The following is a 21679-nucleotide window of genomic DNA, read 5'->3' as shown; positions in this document are numbered from 1 at the left end:
AAGGAAGGAAGGAAGGAAGGAAGGAAGGAAGGAAGGAAGGAAGGAAAGAAGGAAGGAAGGAAGGAAGGAAGGAAAGAAGGAAGGAAGAAAAGAAAACCACTCCAGTCCTCCCTGTGCCCTGACTTGCAGATTCATTTGACTTTGCTAGAATGTGTACTGTTTGTAATGTTATCTTCTGTTACATTTTATGTTATGTGCATTAACTCTTGATCATCCCAGAATGCACAGCAGGTATCTGATGGATCGTCTCCTTGGTCTCTGGGCCTGCTGTAACCCCACACCATCACCTGTACCCTTACCTTCAACCTCCCCACTCCTTTCCCCAGAGTAACTTTTTCACCCCTCCCTGCCCCAGCTACTCCTTTCCCTTCCCTTCTCTTCTTCCACCTCTTGTTGAGCCCCCTCTCCCATACAAGCCCACATGTTCTTCTAGTCACTGTGTCTCTTAGCTGCCAACCTGTGCTCCTTTGCAGCGTCCACCCACTTGCAGGGTGAGCCCCGCTGGCCTAGCATTGTTTGCTGGCCTAGCACTGTTTAGCCAAGCCATGCCAGTGGCTCTCACCTGTCAGCCTTGCTATGGAGGAGGCTGAGATCTGAGGAGCAATGTTCAAAGTCAGCCCGGGAAGGAAAGTCCATGAAAGTCTGATTTCCAATTAACTAACATAACCTCCAGGATTTGGAGTATATGGTCATAGCTATCCCAACAGGGTACTCTCTCAGAGAAAGGGGGTAGGGACTGATCATTTGCTGCCTTTACTACATGGACCTAGTGTTGCCTAGGGATAGAGCATGTTAATCCATGAGGGAGGAGGCTTCTGAGATAACATTTCCTCTTATTTCTTTCTTTCTTTCTTTCTTTCTTCCATTCTTTCCTTCTTCCTTTTTTTTTTTTTTTGTCAGTAATGGGTCCTGAATTCTGGGCTTGGGTGCTGTCCCTGCACTCTTCAGCTCAAGGCAGCACTCTACCACTTGAGCCACAGCACCACTTCCAGTTTTCTAGTGGTGTATTGCAGATAAGAGTCTCATGGACTTTCCTGCCTCAGCTGGCTTTGAACCTCGATCCTCAGATCTCAGCCTCCTGAGTAGCTAGGATTATAGGTGTGAGCCACTAATGCCCAGCTCCCCGAGATTTATTTCTGAGTAGTGAAGTGACTTCTTATTCACTATTGAAAAATGGTACAGAGTCAGGATTTAAACTTGGTTGTTTGGAATCCTTTTGTGTTTGTTTGTTTGGAGGTACTGGAGTTTGAACTCAAGGCCTGGCACTTACTAGGCAGCTGCTCTAACACTTGCATCCCTCTACCCAGCCCTGCTCATCTGGAGTCTAAGCCTCCCCCTCTTCCTCTCTGAGTGGATCTCTGAGAACTGCTCCCCTCTCCATATTCCTCTGAACAAGATGAGATCTGACCTGTCACTCACAAATTCTCACTCTTGCAGGAGAATCTGCTGACTTCTGATCTTTCTTTCCCCAGCCATCAAGACCACCACCCAGATGAAGACCACCACTGAGAGAAGCACCAGTGTAGCCTCTGAAGTTACCTCAGCTGGCTTCACAGTCTCAGAGTCTCAGCCCCTGAGTCTCGGAGCCATTGTTGGGGTGGCAGTGGCAACAGCTATGCTCATAACTGGGGTGCTAGTACTGATGGCCTTTCTCAGGTGGAGAAGGAAAGGTAAGTGGCCCAGGGTTGGCCTCTCATTGTGCTTCTCAATGGGTGTGTTTTAGAATGCACTTGCATTATAAATATATAAGATGGTTGTTAAAAATGCAAGTTACCTGCCTGGCACTGGTGGCTCATGCCTGTCATCCCAGCTATTCAGGAGACTGAGATTAGAGGATCATAGTTGGAAGCCAGCACAGCAGTAAAGTCCTTAAGACTCATCTCTAGTCACCCACCAGAAAACTGAAAATGGAATGATGACTCAAAGTGGTAGAGCAAAAAGCTCAGGAACAACATCCAGGCCCTGAATTCAAGCCCCATAACCAACAACAACAACAAAATAGAGACAGAAAAGCAGAGTGACAGGAATGAAGGGCTTGTCTTAGGACTTGTAATGGAGGGTAAGAGGACAAGTATGGCTGGCCTCAGCTTACTGCTCTGACTGGTTGGGGCAGAGCATCTCCATGTCCCTGTTTCCCTCAAGGTTAGTCTGAACATAGGACACAGTTAAGAGGGGGACAGAGGATCACACGGAAATCATACTTACACCATGTTTTTCTTCTACAGGACAGACAACTACGGCTCAAACCCCAGCAGGGTGAGTATTTGTCCTCCCAAAGATATGTGGCCAGTGGGACAGAAGTGCTGGTTTGGGGGGCTTCTTTACAAGTTTCCCCTATAAAAACAAGTAGGAAAATATCACAATGAAACCAATTACTTTGTACAATTAACATGTGCTAATAAATAAGACAGATATATTATCTGAGCACCTGTGGTTCATGGCCAGTAATCCTAACTATTCAGGAGGTTGAGATCTGAGGATCATGGTTTGAAGATAGCTTTGGTGGGTGGGTGTGCATGCACGCACGCGCGTGCACACAAACACCCCACATCTTATAGGTGAATATCTTAACTAAAAGGCTTCATTATATGTAATCATCTTCCGTGGCACATCTTACCCTCTTCTCTTTTTAGCTTTTGGTATGGACTCTTTAGAGAAGAGGCTGTGCCTGGGGTTTGAACTCAGGGACTTGAACTTGACAGGCCAATGTTCTACCATTTGAGCCACATCTCCAGCCCATTGATTCTCACCTATATTTTTCTTTTTTTTTCTTTCTTTTTTTTGTGGGGGGGTCCGGTTTTGGGGCCTGAACTCTGGGCTTGGGCGCTGTCTCTCAGCTCTTCAGCTCAAGGCTAGCGCTCTACCACTTGAGCCACAGCGCCACTTCCGGCTTTTTTCTTTTTGCTTATGTGGTGCTGAGGAATCAAACCCAAGGCCTCATACATGCAAGGCAAGCGCTCTACCACTGAGCCACCTTCCCAGCCCACTTCTTTTTAACTCTATTAATTTTTTTGTATTTATGTGGTCCTGAGGAATCAAACTCAGGGCCTCATGCATGCAAGGCAAGCACTCTACCACTGAGCCTATATTTTTCTTCTTTCTGCCCCATACATCCTTTCCTCTGATGAACATACTACGGCCCCTCTAGGCATACTCTGCTCCAGCTCTTCTAGCTCTCTTTCCTTTTCACTCTCCCATCTCTCCTTCCTTTCCTCCTGCCCTTTTTCATTATCATTCTTCCATTCTTTGTCAGGCACTATAATCCTAAATACTCAAAAGGCTGAGAACTGAGGATCATGGTTCAAAGCCAGCCCAGGCAGACCAACTGAAGGGTTTTTTTGTTGTTGTTGTTTTGTTTTGTTTTTTTGGTTGATCGTGGAGCTTGAACTCAGGGTTGGGTACTGTCCCTTTGCTCTTTTTGCTCAAGGCTTATGCTCTGATACTTTGAGCCACAGTGCCAGTTCCGGTTTTCTAGTGATTGATTGAAGATAAGGGTCTCACAGATTTTCCTACCTGTGATGGCTTTGAACTGTGATCCTCAGGATTATAGGCCTGAGCCACCAGCATCAGGGTTCCAAAAGACTCTTACCTCCAATTAACCAGCCAAAAGCCACAGGTGCAAATGTGGCTCACATGATAAAGTGTCAGTTAGAAGCCGGGCGCCGGTGGCTCATGCCTGTAATCCTAGCTACTCAGGAGGCTGAGATCTGAGGATTGAGGTTCAAAGCCAGTCCGGGCAGGAGAGTCCATGAGACTCTTATCTGCAATAAACCACTAGAAAACTGGAAGTGGTGCTGTGGCTCAAGCGGTAGAGCCCCAGGATCGACCAAAAAAAAAAAAAAAAGTATCAGACCAGCAAGTCAGATGTGTAGTCCTGGCTACCTGAAAATCTGAAAAAGGCAAGCAAGGATACAGGTTCTGACTTCAATCCCCAGTACTGGCACATACACACAAACACACAAAAAATCATACTTTTACTACACAAAGTCTCCCTCCAACCTTCCTCTCCCTGCCTTTATGCATTCTTAGGGTAGCAGCAGTTCCTTCCACTTTCCTTCCAGGAACCCACCCTGCCCACCTGCTGGGGGCCCTAAAACTGTCCTTTCTGTGTGTGTGTGTGTGTGTGTGTGTGTGTGTGTGTGTGTGTGTGTTTCTGCTAGTTTTAGCAGAAGCAGTGCATTCAGATGAAAACAGCATTGGCACTTCACATTTTTCCTGTGTTCCCTCTTCCCCTCCTCCATCATTATGCAAGCCATTTGCATAAAATAACCTACCTTTGATTAGTACTGAGGGGCATGCTGCCAAGGGTTTCTCCATTATTCACCTTCCAGGCAGCCTTGTTCTGAAAGCTTAACACCCTCAGGTTCACCCTGAGAGTGTCAGGGCAGGTGGCAGACACCCCCTCAAATAGAATCAGTCTGAATTCATTCATGACTGGCCTCTAATATCCTTCCCATCCTCCTGTGCCCCTGCAGGGAAGTCTCTCAAAACACTGAAGAGAAATATGAAAATATTGCCTATGAAAGTAAGTTGTATACCATCTTTCCCCCATTTCTACCCTTGGCCCTTCATTCTCTCCAAACACCCTAAATACATCTGCACACCACCCTCCTTTCAGTCCTTTCCTCTCTCCCACTCTTCACCTCATCCCACTCACGTGACTCTGCCTTTAACCTGGCAGCTGCTGTCTCTCCGGCATCCTTTGCCATCTGTGTGCTTCCTTGTCACACCTCCATTCAATACTCCCTCGTGTTCTTCTCCCTAGGACAACATACAGAGCCCCAACAGAGCCCCAAGGTAAGCAGCTCTAAGCTCTAAAAGAAAGGAGATGAGAGGAGGTGGGGTGAAGGATGGGGAGCTGGGTGGGAGCAAGGCACTTGGGATATAGGCTGCTAGTCAGGGGCAGTTCTGTCTCCTGTCTAACCTTCTCTTGATGCTCACCCAGAATGAGAGCACTGTCTATGCCGTCCTCACCCTCTCCAACTCCTCACCGAGAATGCCTTCTGGCCCTCCGCTCCATGGAAACACCCAGGAGGAGATGACCCTGTACTCTGTCCTAAAGACCAAATGAGTGAGCCTTAAGAGTCCTTCACTTTTAATAGCAAAATTCACAGCTCCCAATGATCAAGGCCAGAGGCAGACAACTCACAAGTCAGACAGTTTGAAGGCCATATAGGAAATGAAGTAACCATTTGATCCAGTTTTCACTTCAATTTCCTAATCCTGCCAAAATAAAATACCCTCAGAATACCCAAATGACTTCTCTAAGAGAAAAATGGGCAGGACCTTCTATTTCTGTTCCTTTTCCTAAAAATAAACAGCATTGTTGAATTCATAACTTTTGGGAAAGGATGATACATACCATATGATATCAGTTATCGAAAAGGGATTAGTGTGTGTCTATGGAGGATCTAGACAGTCATGTCCAACTGAATTGTTTGTGGGACTAATATTTGGTTCTTTGCTTATATGTTTTCTGTAATTCACATGTTAAATAAAGGTTATTTTTAAAAGAAAATGAACTCTCCTAAATAAGTCACATCCAAGACTTCTCTCCAGACACCTTTCTTCCGTGATTCTCAGATGAGAGAAATACAAATGTTGGACTCCAGTAGCTGGGCCAAGACCCAAGGTCTGCTTCTGTATCTATCCATAATTGAACCTTCACCATAACTGACATGCATGGGGACTGTTTGCATGGAGATCCTTTAATAGAGCAGCAGCAACCACAGGCAGATAATGTGCCCAGGAGGTAGAGAGAGAAAAGCCAAGTAGTTGAAAGGCTTTCCCAAGGCCTTGGAGACAGCTAGGAAGGAGCTGAGCCACAATAAGAACCCAGACCTGCCCTTCTGGAGTTTTTCCCAGGAATCAGGCCCCAGTTTTCTTCCCAGCTTCCCATGCTGGACAGCATCCAGCCACAGTGCCACCAGAAGGAGAGAAAAGAAGCTGAAAGGAACACACAGTTAGACACAAAACTAACCAGATCTACCTTATTAACACAGTACCTGTGCAGCTCTGATGGGAACTTGATATGGAATGAACAACTCCCAAGATTCAACAGCTGCTCAGGGATAGGGCGCCAAGTCTCTCCCTTCAGCTCTAGAGAAAAGGAGCAGAGTGGGAGCACAGCTCCACTCAGAGAAGGCCATAGGGAAGTCCTCTGCGCCTCTGTGTTGCAGCTCCCCTTGCTCCTCTGCCTCTCTCCCAGCATCTTCCAGGAGATATTCAAAGTCCAGGTCACTGGACTCTCCATCCTCAGCTGGGACATTAATAACCTCCTCAGCTAGTAGTTCTGGGTGTGGAGGCTAAGATTTTCCCAACAAGAAACCCTGTCCGTGACAAACTGGTGGGGCCTGGGTACCATTCTAATTTCTTTTTCCTTAGACAATCTGGGTACTGAGGCCTTGCTTTGGGGAACTTGAAACTTGTTCTTACAACCTAAATAAATGGAATGAAGCTGTCTATCCTGACTTTGTGTGTGTGTGTGTGTGCACACGCGCGTGCATTTGTGCTCACACATGCACACCCACGCACGTGCACACATGCTTGGTACCAGGGATTGAACTTGAAGCCTGGGCACTGTCCCTGAGTTCTTTTGCTCAATGCTAGTACTCTACTATTTAAAAAACAGTTCTATTTCTGGCTTTTTGTGGTTAACTGGAGATGAGGGTCTCACACAGACTTTTCCTGTCCCCTCTGGGTTTGAACCATGATCCTCAGATCTCAGCATCCCAACTAACTAGGTTTACAGGTATAAGCCACTGCCACCTGACCTACCCTGACTTCTTACAAGTCTAATTCATAAAGTCTTGTATCAAAACAAAAAAAAACTTTGAAAAAGATCATCTTTTTCAGTACAAAGAACACACGTTTGGATTTCAGATATTTATCAGTCATATGCTGAATGTGGTCTTGAACAAATTTTAAACTTTTGAGAGCCTTGTTTCCTTACAGTTAAAATAGCTAGAGTCATAAAGCTATGGGAAGAATTAGAAGGAACAAACATGGAAGCATGCATGTTGCCAGCTCTGCAGTCATTCTGACCAATAACCTCTCTATTTTTCTACAGTGTATGATGCATACAATATGAGACTTTCTCTTTCATTCTGTATTTCATTCCTTCTTAGCTGTGGAATTGTTCAGAAATGACTGGGAAAGGGAAGAGATGCAAACATGAACTTCATTTCCCCAAGTTCTTATCATCCTAAGCCTCACCTGGCTGGTCCAGATTCCTTGGCTCTTCTTCCTTCTCAGAGATGGGTGCAGAGGCATCCACAGATTCACTGCCCAGAAATTTCCCCTTCATTCTCTTTTTGAGGGGCCCATACCTCCTATCCCCAAAAATGAAGGCAATTTGTTTCTAATTAACATCTTGCCAAGGACAAATGGTCTCCACATCTAGTCCCTGTCCTATTACAATCTTCTGCTTATTTTCAGTCCGGTCTATTCTCTGTGTGGCTTCCAGTTTCCCAACCTTCCTGACTCCCCCCCCCCCGCATTAGACCTTCTTTTCTTTGTAATTCTCCTCAGAGTCTACTTTCTCCAGGAAGTCAGCCTTCTTCACTAAAAATTGAAACTCCCCCCCTTACACTGAACCTAAGATTTTAGAAAGCATGCAAATGAAGGGGCTCTAACTTCCTTCCTGTGTCCATCAGCATTCTTGCCTGCTTTCTCAGGTCCTGGAACTGAGTCAGTCAGCTCCCCTCATACTGTGAGACCTACCTCACTTCTAGCTGGCTTGCTTACCTGTAGGTTTGGCTTTTTTGGTCTGCTTGTTGCCTGACTTGGGACCAGGCAAAGTTGGATTCTACAGGTAGAACAGAAAATAGGAAAAGGACAAATTTAAAACTGGGCATGGAGCCAGGCTCCAGTGGCTCAGTTCTGTATTCCTAGATACTCAGGAGCCTAAGATCTGAAGATCATGGTTTTGCAGCCAGAACAGGCAGGAAAGTCTGTGAGACTTCTCTCCAATTAATCAGCATCAAGCTAGAAGTAGAGCTTTGGCTCAAGTGGTAGAACACTAGCCTTGAACAAAAAAGCTTAGAGACAGTGCCCAGACCCTGAATTCAAGCTGTCCCATGCGTACATGCGTGCACACACACACACACACACACACACACACGCATACACACACATACACACTTGTGGGCATGATGTTGCATACCTGTAATTCCACCTACTTGAAATGTGGAAGTAAAAGGATCTTGATTTGAAGCAAGCTAGCATGAGAGTCTATCTAAAAACTAAAAGCAAAACTCTAGCTCAAGAGGTAGAGTGTTTGTCTAACAAGTGGCAGGCCCTGAGTTCAATGCTCAGTACCACTGAAAAGAAGACTTATTGAGTCACATACTAATTTTCCCTTTTCCCGGTACTGGGGCTTGAACTCAGGCCTTAGCACTGTGCCCTAAGCTTTTCTCACTCAAGTCCAGGGCTCTCCCATTCACCTGGATTTCTAGCTCTTTGGTGCTCATGGACTTTCCTACATGGACTGGCTGTGAACTGTGATCCTTAGATCTCAGCCTCCTGAATAGCTAGATTTATAGGTGTGAGCTAGCATCCAGCCCATAGTTTTTGTTGTTGTTGTTGTCAGCTATGGAGATTGAACTCTGGCCCTAGGCACTGTCCCCCAGCTCTTTAGCTCAAGGCTAGGGCTCTACCACTTAAGCCACAGCCCCACTTCTGGTTTTCTGAAGTTTTCTGGTAGTTTAATGGAGATGAGTTTTTCGGCCTTTCCTGCCTGAGCTGGCTTTGAATGGTGATCCTCAGATCTCAGCCTCCTGAGTAACTAGGATTACTGGCGTGAACCACCAGTGCCCACCTATATTTTTTTTAAAAGCCAGACTTCCTCAAGGGCTTGGAGAACAATTTTGAAATTTCCGCGCCATCCCTCCCCACAACCCCATGGCTGTTGGTGACCTTCCTCTTGTGGCCTGAGCTCCCCTCAAGCTGCTCTTTAGAGGTGGCAGGTGTTACATGGTAGGTGGGAGATGGATTCTTCCAGACAGGGAGGTTGAAGCTGGCAGCCAGGCCACAGCAGCCCTGACCCTACCTCTTCCCTTGATCCTCCAGGGCCTAGAGCCCTAGACAGGCATGTGGGAATTGTCCTCTCCCATCCAGGCCTCTGCTCCCTCTCCCCCCTTCTGTGGCATCTTTCATTCTTAGGCTTCTGATAGATGTCCCCACACCCTAGCCTGCATTTGTGGCCACAGGAGTGAGTAGTGGATCAACCAAAGCCGGTGCCAGATGGTTTCTGTCCCACAAATGGCCTTAACATCCAAGTGTCTAGGAGCCAGGGTAGAAGCAAAGGAGAACCACATTAGCAGGGAATGTATTGGTGTGGCAGGGACAGGGAAGGTGGGATGGGAGGGATTTGGTCACCTCTTTCTCCCTTTGCTAATGGGATACCTAAGAAGGGCAAAGGGCCTGAGGCACTGAAGATTGCAAGCTAGATGACTCCCCCATATTGAGCCACTCTGCTTAGGCTGTCTTGCTTAGGCTTGGCTACCCAAGAACCAGAACTAAGTATTTCCGAGCTGTCCTGGAACAGAGGTGGGGCACTCAGGGATCTCAGAGCCAGGGGAGGAGGGAGAGGCTCTTCAGGGGAAAGAAGGCCTAAAGGATGTTTGGTGGCCCCTAGACAGGGGTAGCATCTGGTGGGTCCCCATGGACGAGGATGGCCCCAAAACAGAGGTTGCTGGAGACTGCTCCTCCATTCTCTGTCCCACAAAGGGGGCTGCACAGATGTCTGCAGCCCCACCACACCTACCACAATCCTGTCTCCCCAGGCCCTCTGTTTTCTACTCTATCCAGCTCCTGGCCAGTGCAGCCCAAAAATAACCCAGGGTCCTGGAGCTTTACTGCCCCCTGTCCACCCTGCTTCAGCTCAACAGCCTGTTCAATCCTCCCTGGCCTGGCCTCTGCCAGCTCAAGCCCTGGGTCTCCTCTACACACACACACACACACACACACACACACACACACACCACACCCTAAATCCTCCATCCACAAATATTCTATCCCTCCCCCTCCCCCCACTCCACCCCTCTGTCCACCCTCTTCCTCCCCTCCCCTCCTCCTCACCCCTGCCTGCTTGTTCTGACCAAATCTGCAGGGGTCCTATTTGTCAGGCCAGGGAGAGGATGCAGAGCATGGAACACAAAGAGGCTGCTAACACGTTGGATGTCCACAGAGGACCAGCCAGCAGGGCTCTCTGAACAAAGTTCTCCCATGCTCTAGTCTGCTGCCTCCCCCTGTCCTCTTCCCAACTCCCTCTCCCTACATTGCCATCTTCTGTCTTTCTATGTTGGTTCATCTGCATCTTCAACTTGATTGGCTTGAGAGATGCCTAGGAGATTGGGAAAGCCCACCTATTGGGTGTCTGTGAGGGCGGTTCCAGGAGTGATTGGCATGTGGAACAGACACTGAGGAGGGCCCATCCTCCCAGTTTGCTAATAGACTGGGGACCCCCATGGAACAAAGGTGGAAGGAGGAGGCAGCCAACCAGCCAGCACCCAGAAAACACTGCCATCACTTGTTGGTATCAGACTCATCATCTTCAGATTTTTTTTTTGTGGGGGTCCGGTTGTGGTGCCTGAACTCTGGGCCTGGGCGTGGTCCCTCAGCTCTTCAGCTCAAGGCTAGTGCTCTACCACTTGAGCCACTTCCAGCTTTTTTCTTTTTGCTTATGTGGTGCTGAGGAATCGAACCCAGGGCCTCATGCATGCAATGCAAGCGCTCTACCACTGAGCCACCTTCCCAGCCCTCATCTTCAGATTTCAAGGTGGACTCACTGCAGACTCTCAAGGGAGCCTTCCATCCTAGCCTGGGGCTACAACCCTGGTCCCTCAAGTCCTGGGGCTTGGGGCTTCTGGGACTGCGCAGCTATTGGGTTCTGGTACTCGGAGTACAGACAGTCACTGTGGGACTCAGTTCTGTAAACCAAACTAATAACCCCTCTGAAAATTACATCTACACACACACATACATAGTTATTATATACATTACACACACAGACATAGAATCACATGTATATTCGGTTAATTCTTTTTTTTTTTTAATTTAGTGGTGGGGCTTGAACTCTGGGCCTCGGCCCTGTCCCTCAGCTCTTCCGTTCAAGACTAGCATTTTACCACTTGAGCCACAGCGCCACTTGCGGTTTTCTGGTGATTAATTGGAGTTTAGAATCTCTCAGACTTTCCTGCTCAGCCTGGCTTTGATCCGTGATCCTCAGATCTCAGCCTCCTAAGTAGCTAGGATTATAGGCATGAGCCACCAGCACATACCTTCTGTTGATTCTTTTGTTGTTGTTGTTGTTGTTGTTGTCATCGTCGTCATTGGTCATGGGGCTTGAACTCTAAGCCTGGGCACTGTCCGTCAGCTCTTCAGCTCAAGGCAAGCACTCTACCACTTGAGCCACAGTGCCACTTCTGGTTTTCTGGTGGTTTGTTGGAGAGAAGAGTCTCACTGTCTTTCCTGCCTAGGCTGGCTTTGAACCTCGATCCTCAGATCTCAGCCCCCTGAGTAGCTAGGATTACAGGCATGGGCCACTGGCGCCCGGCCTTCTGTTGATTCCTATCTAGAGAATCCTGACTCATTTCACTGCTTCAGAATTCCAGCTGCTGGAACTGTTCACTAAGGCAGTGGGGTCTGTCACATATCAGGCTAGGGAGGTCAATAAGCAGACAGCATTAGAAATCTCAAAGGAGAAGATCAGGATGAACTAGGAAGGAATTCTCTCTGCAAATGGAATTCCAAATAAGGCCTCAAGAAAAAGGTGGGAGGCTGGGAAGGTGGCTCAGTGATAGAGTGTTTGTCTTGAATGCATAAGGCCCTGGGTTCAATTCCTCAGCACCATATAAGCAGAAAAGGCCAGAAGTGGCACTGTGGCTCAAATGGAAGAGCATTAGCCTTGAGCTGAAGCGCTGAGAGACAGTGCCCAGGCCCAGAGTTCAGGCCCCATGACTGACAAAAGAAAAGAAAAGAAAGAGGTGGGAGATTGGCATGGGAGAACCAACGAAGGTTGAAGGTGGATGGAATGAAAGGGAGAGGTTGAAAATTTGTTTTGGAGATAAAATTGTCTGGGCTGTACGAAGAAAGAATAGGATGACCTCAAAGTCATCTTCAGTGAGCTGTTATTATTATTATTATTACTACTACTACTACTATCATTATTTTGTAGGTTGTGGAGCTTAAATTCATGCCTGGGCATTGTCACTAAGCTCTTTTATGCTCAAGGCCAGTGGTCTACCATTTGGGGTCACAGCTCCACTTCTGGTTTTCTGGTGGTTAATTAGAGATAAGAGTCTCATAGGCTTTCCTGCCCAGGCTGGCTTTGATCCATGATCCTCAGATCTCAGCCTCTTAAGTAGCTAGGATTATAGGCGTGAGCCACCAGCACACACCTTCTCCTGATTCTTTTTTGTTGTTGGTGGTGGTGGTGGTCATGGGGCTTGAACTCTGAGCCTGGGCATTATAGGCATGAACCTATGGTTTTCTGAGTAGCTAGGGTTACAGGCTTGCCCCATCAACTCCCGGTTACCTTCAGTGAATTACAAAGATTTAAAAGATCACCTTGAGAGAAGACTGTAATCCTAGCTGTTGGAGAAGCAAATAGCAGGAGAATTCAGCTCAAGGCCAACTTTTTGCCCAGGCAAAAAAAAAAAAAAAAGCACAGGAGGCTGGGAATGTGGCTTAGTGGTAGAGTGCTTGCCTAGCATCACATTAAGCCTGGGTTTGATTCCTCAGTACCACATAAAAAAGCCAGAAGTAATGCATGCTCAAGTGGTAGAGTGGCTAGCTTTAAACACAGAGAGGCTCAGGGACAGAGCCAGGCCTTGAGTTTAAGCCCAGGACCAAAACACACACACACACACACACACACACACACACACACACACACACACACACACACACGAGTACATGAGACTGCATCTTGACCAATGGTTGGGCACAGTATCCCTAGTGTAGAAGGTAGCACAAGTAGGAGAATCACAGCCCACCACAGGCTGGGGCATAAAGTATAACTCAAATATATCCAATGGAAAAAGGGGACTAGAACCTTAGTTTCAGTGACAGAGTATCTGCCATGATTTCAAACCCCAGTACTGAATTAAAAGAAAATAAAAGATTGCTTGGCCTTAGAACTGGTGATAGGGACCCAATGAGGGAGGCCACAGATGCTCTTAAAATATGGACTATGAAGCCCACCTTAGCCTCCAAATCTGCCTCTCCCCACAGCCATGTGAGCACCAGGGTCCCAGGTGCCTCCCAGACCCAGATAAATCACCTCCCCACACTGTTGCTGGTAGGGCGTCCACACTACAGAAGACAGCGTGGAAATGTCCCATGAGCATAATGTGAGACCATTCCCAATTGAGTAGATGACTTGCACAAGGCCAAAATGCACCTCTGAGGGTGGCTGCCAAGCTGCCAGGCCCCTCCCTGGAGGTCCCCTCCCTGGAAGGCCCTGCACTTTCTCTGGTGACTACCTTCTCATAAGGGACCAATTCAGCCCAAAGGCTCAGTGTCTCAGTTTCCCCAATGGAGAGATCAACATGTTCCATCCAAAAATGTTGGTAAACAGAACAAAGCAATGGGGCTTTGGAGACCAGCATAGTTCCAGGGGTCCCCAGAACATCTGACCTGTGGGAAGAAAAGAAAGCACATGGGGAGAGAAAACAGGGACAGCCCGGCCAGCATGGGGAGCAGTATGAAAGAGGCAGCAAAGATTAAGGGGAAGTTGAGGAAAAAGGGAAGTTACCCTCTGCACACAGTGATGGCCGCATGATACTTTCTCACACATAATCCCATCTTCCCTGTCCCCTCGTTAAGCTGACACCAGGCTCCTCCTGGGCACAGGTGGGCACAGACTCCCACAGAACCAGCCTGTGAATCACCAAACCTCCACCCTCTCCTCTCATTTGTGTCAGAGTGTGCCATGGACTGGAAATGTGTGACTCGTTGCTGCTCTGAGTCTTTACCCCCTGCCCAAGCAAGGATCTGGGACCCTCCTAGGGTCCCCATTGCTGGAACACTGGTATTCCAACCTTGGCATCCAGAGACTGTGCCATGCAGCCAGGCCAGAGCCTCAACTCAGCAGAAGACTAAAGTGGATCCCGCAGTCCAGAACCAAACCCACCCTGTGACACTTACAAGGTCTGGCAGGAGGGCACAAAGGTACCTCAGGGCAGTGTGACACCCAGAGTCACTGAGTGAGTCATCTCTGCACCTGAGGAAGGTGGCAGCCAGTTGCAAGAGAAGCAGCCTGCACACCTGAAAACTGCAGGGTCCTGATCCAGCCTGGAGGGGAAGACAAGGAAAAAACACACACCAGTGGGCCTTGGTGTTCCAGTGGGTCCCAGGACCATCATCTTCCTCATCCGTTCTAAGACCTGGCTCTGGGAGCAGAGCTGAGACTCGTGCTCACCTTCCTCTCTCTGAAGGAGCCAGCCCTGGCCTGGGGCAGCCCCTTCCCCTGGGAGGAGAGACTGGGGGACAAGAGTCAAGGACAGAGACACACAGAGATGGGGAGGCAGGGAAATTGGGAGAGGAAGGGTGAGGAGAAGGATGAGAAGGGGAAGTGGAGACTGCACAGGCCATGATGAAGGATCAGACAAGGCAGGTGGCCAAGTTGGGACAGGTGAGGCCAAGGGCAAGGTGAGTCTCTCAGCACCAAATGGCAGGTGGAGGCTGGAGGGCTGTTTTCTCAATGACCACAAAAGAGGCCCTTCTGCCCTTTAAGAAAAGGAGAAGCCACATGGTGAAGGAAGTTGTGGACCACAAGGAGGTGGGGATGGGAAAGTGAACATCCTCCTTCACCCCTGGGGAGAAGCAGTCTGACCCAAAATCCCCACGTGACACTCACCCCACTTGTGCAAGCCCCCAGGGTTCTGTCAGGGCCTCCTCTCCGGCTGTGGCACTCAGCAGGCCTCCTCCCCAGAGGAGACCAGCCATGAGGTGGGTCCTGGTGGCACTGCTGCTACTGCCTGCAGGAGTCCTGACAGCTGGTGAGTGGCCACAACCATCAAGCCACAGGGAGCCTGGGGGCTGGGCATGTGCAGAGGGCTGTGTGGGAGGAGGTGGCCAGAACCAACCCTTCAGCCACTTTCCTCTCCCAAGCCTGGAGAGGGTCAACCCTGCCATCTGTCCCACCAAACCCTGGGAATGCAGGTGCAAGGAATATCTAGGGTTAGCGTCTACCTCCCCTCTGGCAGGGCCTTGCTTCACATTCTTTCCTCTTCCTCAGAAGCAGAAACTATGGGATGACCCAGCCTGAACAAATCTCTGCCACCCTGGGAGTCTCTGTTGAAATCCCCTTCAGCTTCTTCTACCCTTGGGAGTTGGCCTCAGATCCTGAGGTGAATCTGTTTTGGAGATGGAAGTTATTCCACGGGGAGTTCATCTACAACATGACCCCACCTTTCATCCATGAGCATTTTTAAGGACCAGCTGGTCCTGAACATCGCAAAGGACAAGAACTCAGGCTTCCTTTCTATTTCCAACCTGCAGAAGGAGGACGACACCACATAATACTGCCACATCCAATTGAAGACAAAGAATGAGGGCAAGCAGCTATGGTGATCCATCCGTGGGACCAAACTCACCATCACTGAAGGTAAGACCCCTCCTCCCCACACCTAGCTCCACACCCCCTCAGTCCTCACACTTCAAATCTTCTCACTTTCCTCTCCCTGAATTCTGACTCCTTCTCAGGACCCTGTCAGTGTTATTCTTTGTTTCCTCTTAACAATTACCATCCCCTTTGCCTTCCAGTGGCCCCTAAGTTTCACCCCAATCCCATGCCTTAGGTCTCAGCTCTGCCACAAAAGTCCATGCTCTAAAGTATCACCAGCAGTCCATCCCTGCCTGTTCCCTGACTTGCAGGTTAAGTTGACTTCTCTAAGATTCATCCTGCCTTCATTTTGTGTTATCTGCATCAACTCTTGCTCTTTCCATAGGCCTGAGCTCATCCCAGAATGCACAACAGGTGTCTGATGGATGGTCTCCTTGGTCTCTAGGCCTGCTGTAACCTCACACCATCTCCTGTGCCCTCACCTTCAATCTTCCCCCTCTCTTCCCCAGAGCACCTCTTTCACCCTTCCCTGCCCCAGGGACTCCTCTCCCCTCCCTTCTTCTCTTCTACTTTTCTTCTCCTACCTCTCACCAGGCCCCCTCTCCCAAACAAGCCCACATGTTCTTCTAGTCACTGGGTTTCTTATCTGCCATGATGCACTCCTTTGCAGCATCTGCCCACTTTCAGGAAGAAACCCGCTGGCCTAGCACCATGCATGCATTAATTACTCTCTTATAGCCCCACACTACAATAGCAGTAGGCATGCTCACTTTGTACAGATAGAAACATTATGACCAGAAGAGAGTCTCATATCACCAATTAATCAGTGAAAACTACAAGTGGGGGTATTGTTCAAGTGGTGGAGCACTAGCCTTTAGCAAAAAAGACAAGTGAGAGCACAAGTGCAAACACACACACACACACATCATACACACACACACACACACACACACACAAAGGCAAGCATTTAGCTAGTTTAGTGATAGTTGCTCATGCTTCTCAGGCTTGCTACCCAGGAGGCTGAGATCTGAGGATTGAAGTTCAAAGCCAGCCAGGACAGGAAAGTCCATGAGACCCTTATCTCCAATTAATACCAAAAAGAACTATCACTCAAGTGGTAGAGCTTTAGCTTTGAGCAAAAGAAAAAGTTCTTAGACAGCACCCAGTCCCTAAGTTCAAGCTTCAGGACCTGAGCAAAAGAAAAATAAAAAATAAAAGAAACAAAAAAAGAAAAGAAATAAAAGCATTTAGTACTATGAATTTAGAATACTCCTTTAGTCATATTCCAAAGTTAAAAAAAATAAAACAGTATTGTTCTGGGTTTTATATTTTTGTTATAAGATAGATAGATAGATAGATAGATAGATAGATAGATAGATAGATAGATAGATAGATAGATAAATGATAGGTAGATAATTCTGGTCCTAGGGCTTGAATTCAGGGCATAGGTGCTGTCCTTGAACTTTTTTGCTCAAGGCTAATGCTCTACTACTTGAGGCACAGTGCTACTTCTGGCCTTTTCTGAGTACTTTATTAGAGATAAGAGTATCACAGACTTTCCTGTCTGGGCTGCTTAAACTATGGTCCTCAGACCTCAGCCTCCAGGGGAGTTAGGATTATAGACATGAGCCACCAGCACTCAGCTTTTAAAAAAAAATTTCTAATAAGCATTATTAGTTTGTTCCATTTAGGAATTGGACAGTAAGAATTGGCTGCACAGCAACATGAATGTATGTAGTGCCACTGAAACTCACAATTGCAGGTGGTTAAAATGGTTTGTTTTATGTTACATAGATTTATGACAAAAAATAATGTTCTATTATTTTTTTTGTCGGTTGTGGGGCTTGAATTCTGGGCTTGGGCGCTGTTTTCTAGTGGTTTATTGCAGATAAGAGTCTCATGGACTTTCCTGCCCCGGCTGGCTTTGAACCTCGATCCTCAGATCTCAGCCTCCTGAGTAGCTAGGATTACAGGCGTGAGCCACCGGCGCCCAGCTTTAATGTTCTACTCTTATGATTTATTTCTGAGTAGTGAAGTGACTTCTTATTCACTATTGAAAAATGGTAGAGTCAGGATTTAAACTTGGTTGTTTGGAATCCTTTTGTGTTTGTTTGTTTGGAGGTACTGGAGTTTGAACTCAAGGCCTGGCACTTACTAGGCAGCTGCTCTAACACTTGCATCCCTCTACCCAGCCCTGCTCATCTGGAGTCTAAGCCTCCCCCTCTTCCTCTCTGAGTGGATCTCTGAGAACTGCTCCCCTCTCCATATTCCTCTGAACAAGACGAGATCTGACCTGTCACTCACAAATTCCCACTCTTGCAGGAGAATCTGCTGACTTCTGATCTTTCTTTCCCCAGCCATCAAGACCACCACCCAGATGAAGACCACCATTAAGAGAAGCGCCAGTGTAGCCTCTGAAGTTACCTCAGCCGGTTTCACAGTTTCAAAGTCTCAACTCCTGAGTCTGGGAGCCATTGTTGGGGTGGCAGTGGCCACTGTTATACTCATAACCAGGGTGTTAATACTGATAGCCTTCCTCAGGTGGAGAAAGAAAAGTAAGTGGCCCAGGGTTGGCCTTCCATTGTATTCCCAAATGAATAATTCATCTCCTGAAATTGAGAGCCAAGAGTGGAAGTATGGCACTGCCTGGTTTCATAAAAATTTCTCAGAGCTACAGTGAACAAAACAGCACAGTACTTGCACAAAGACAGACAAATGGATGGCTAGAACACAGCACAGCACTAAAGTAAATTCTCAAGTATTGCCAAAAAAATGGTCTTCAAGAAGGGTGCGAGTTGGGCATTGTGGCTCACACCTGTAACCTAGCTATTCAAGATGATGAGATCTGTGGATGGAGGTTCAAAGCCAGCCTGAGCAGGAAAGTCCATGAGACTCTTATTTCCAATTGACCATTGAAAAGCCAAAAGTGGAGCTGAGGCTCAAAGTGGTAGAGCACTGGCTTTGAGCAAAAGAATTCAGGAACAGCGCTCAGGCCTCAAATTCAAGCCTCAAGGCTGGCAAAAACAAAGAAACAAAAAAGGAAGGAAGGGTGCCAAGATCATCCCAGTAAGGAAAGAAGAGCAGCTGAGATGTGAGGAATGGCCCAAGGAAGCAGCAGAAGTCTGAACAGGATTCCAACCATGAAACTCAGTCTGTGGGACCAGAAACAGACAGTACAGAAGGAAACCCAAAGAAGATTTTTGGTGAGGGCAAGGAAAAAGTGGGAAAAATACAGAGGAAGAAAAATGAGGAGAGTGGGGTAAGGGTAAGAAGGGAGGTCAAGAAGGGGAGAAAGAAGCTGGGCATTGATGGCTCACACCTGTAATCCTAGCTACTCAGGAGACTGAGATCTGAGGATCATGGTTCTAAGCCAATCCTGGCAGGAATGTCTGTGAGACTCTTATCTCCAATAAACCACTCAGAAAACAATAAGTGGTGCTGTGTCTCACATGGTAAGGTATTAGCCTTGAGCTGAAATGTTGAGGGTCAAAAACCAAGCCCAGAGTTCAAGCCCCATGACTGACAACAAAAAAGGGGGGGAGAGACAGAGAGGAAGAGAGGAAGGTGCCAGGCACTGGTGGCTCATGCCTGTAATCCTAGCTACTTAGCAGGCTGAGCTCTGAAGATCCCAGTTGGAAGCCTACTTGGGCAGGAAAGTCCCAAAGACTTTTTTAAAAAAATTTATTGTCACGGTGATGCACAGAGGGGTTAGAGTTACATAAGTAAGGTAGTGAGTACTTTTTTTTTTTTTTGTCGGTCACGGGGCTTGAACTCTGGGCCTGGGGCTGTCCCTCAGCTCTTCAGCTCAAGGCTAGCGCTCTACCACTTGAGCTACAGCGCCACTTCCGGTTTTCTAGTGGTTTATTGGAGATAGGAGTCTCACGGTCTTCCTGCCCGGGTTGGCTTTGAATCTCGATCCTCAGATCTCAGCCTCCTGAGTAGCTAGGATTACAGGCGTGAGCCACCGGCGCCCAGCTCACATTTCTTGTCTAACTTGTTACCCTCCCCTCATTCGTCTTCCTCTTCCCCTCCCCCCCTTCCCCCCAAGTTTACAGATCATTTCCAACATATTGTCTTGTGGGTATCACTACTGCATAGGTTCCCACATCGTTCTTTGTCTCCCATTTTGTTGTTCCCCTTCCCTTCCCTAGTTCAGATAAACGTATATACATTACCCAGGGTACCAAAATCGAATACAGTGCCAACAGGGAATAAACCACAGGGGGGGAAACATAAAAGAAAAAGGAAATCATGTAGAACATTGAGAACAATAACAACAAAGAAAAACCTCTTGTGTCCATGTCTTGGAGTTCATTTTGCTTAGCATCATCTTATATGATCATATGTTCATAGCTATTAAGCTATTCTGCTCCTTTGCTAAGATTATCCTAGATGTATACTAATTATTACAAATAAGGAAAATCATTGGACCTATGTTTCTTTGGGTCTGGCTTACTTCACTTAATATGAATTTTTTTCAAGTCCTTCCATTTCCTTTCAAATGGGGCGGTGTCATTTTTTCTGAAGCCAAACCCTAAGACGCTTATCCCCAGTTTTCCACCAGAAAACTGGAAGTGGAGCTATGCCTCCAAGTGATATAGTGCTAGCCTTGAGCAAACAGCTTGGGGACAATGTCCAGACCCTAAGTTCAAGCCCCAAGATCAACAAAAAAAGAGGGGTGGGTACATAGGGATGAAGGGATAATGGCCCCAGAAGGGCTTGTCTTAGGACTTGCAGTAGAGGACAAGAGGACAAGTATGGCTGGCCTCAGCTTACTGCCCTGACTGGTTGGGACAGATCGTCTCCACATCTCCGTTTCCCTCAAGGTTGGTCTGAACATAAGACACAGTTAAGGAGACAGAGAACCACAAGGAAGTCATACTGATACCATGTTGCTTCTTCAACAGGCCAGACAACTGCAGCCCAAACCCCAGCAGAGTGAGTATTTGTCCTCCTAAGAAGGCAGGGTGAGTGAGGAAGAGATGCTATTTGGGAGGTTTCTTTACAAGTTTCCCTATAAGAACAAGTAGGAAAATATCACGGTAAAACCTATTGCGTTATACAATTAAAATGCACTAATAAATAAGACAGATATTTTATCTAAACACCCATGGCTCATGACCTGTAATCCTAACTATTCAGGAGGCTGAGATCTGAGGATCCTGGTTTGAAGAGAGCCCGGTTGGAAAGTTCATGACACTCTTTGTGCCAATTAACCACCCAAAATATGGAAGTAGAACTGTAGTTCAAATGGTAGAACAATTCCCTTGAAAAAAAAAGGCTCGGGGACAGTGGCTAGGCCCTGAGTTCAAGCCACAGGACCCACAGACAAACAGACACAGACACACAGACACACACACACACACACACACACACACACACACACATTTTATTGGTGAATATTTTAGCTAAAAGGATTTATTGTATGTAAAAGTTATATTGGCTTAATGTATTTGGTGGCATTGCCTTTTTTGCTTTAGTTATTTTTTGGCCTAGGGCTTTCCTCAAATCAAGATCCTCCTAGCTCTGTCTCACACATAGCTGGGATTATAGGCATGGAACACCACACTCTTCTGGTTTGTTAAGTTCTTATTAATTTTTGCCCAGCCTGACCTTGAACTTCTCTCCTCCTGATCTTTCTCTCCCAGGCAACTAAAAGTATAGGCATGTGCTACCAGGCTTTGCTTAATTACTTTCTTATTTTTTAAATACATGAACAAGCCAGGTGCTGGTAGCTCATGCTTGTAATCCTAGCTACTCAGGAGGCTGAGATCTGAGGATCAAAGCCAGCCTGGGCAGAAAAGTCCATGAATTCTTACCTTCAATTAATCAACAAAAAGGAAAAAGTAGAAACAGAGCTGGGGCTCAAGTGGTGAAACACTAACCTGGTGCTGACAAAGCTCAGACACAGAGCCCAAGCCATGAGTTCAAGCCCAATACCCGGGCAGGAAAAAAAATTATAAACATATGTGGGGGGGTGAGGGAGGGTGAACCATTGATCAAGATAAGATACTTGGAGGGCTGGGAAGGTGGCTCAGTGGTAGAGCGCTTGCCTTGCATGCCTGAGGCCCTGGGTTCGATTCCTCAGCACCACATAAGCAAAAAGAA

General features: G+C 47.3%; 1 protein-coding gene across 4 annotated transcripts in view; it reads left to right on the top strand.

The window, feature by feature from the left end:
• Pilra (paired immunoglobin-like type 2 receptor alpha) overlaps nucleotides 1-21679 on the top strand; it is a 124071-nt gene that overhangs the window by 98516 nt on the left and 3876 nt on the right. For 2 of the 4 annotated variants that reach the window (XM_013031782.1, XM_013031779.1), the window contains exons 3-7: nucleotides 1473-1670; nucleotides 2226-2256; nucleotides 4476-4525; nucleotides 4766-4797; nucleotides 4946-5512. In XM_013031782.1, coding sequence (XP_012887236.1) covers nucleotides 1473-1670; nucleotides 2226-2256; nucleotides 4476-4525; nucleotides 4766-4797; nucleotides 4946-5071 — 437 coding nt within the window. In that variant the 3' untranslated portion in view covers nucleotides 5072-5512. Of the gene's footprint in view, nucleotides 1-1472; nucleotides 1671-2225; nucleotides 2257-4475; nucleotides 4526-4765; nucleotides 4798-4945; nucleotides 5513-16070; nucleotides 16080-21679 lie in introns of those variants that run through there. The other 2 variants (XM_013031780.1, XM_013031781.1) reach the window with 2 other exon arrangements.

Source organism: Dipodomys ordii, unplaced genomic scaffold, assembly GCF_000151885.1.
Source record: "Dipodomys ordii isolate 6190 unplaced genomic scaffold, Dord_2.0 Scaffold143, whole genome shotgun sequence".
Classification (NCBI taxonomy): domain Eukaryota; kingdom Metazoa; phylum Chordata; class Mammalia; order Rodentia; family Heteromyidae; genus Dipodomys; species Dipodomys ordii.
The sequence above is the reverse complement of the archived record's forward strand: the minus strand, read 5'-3'. Positions and strand labels throughout refer to the sequence as shown.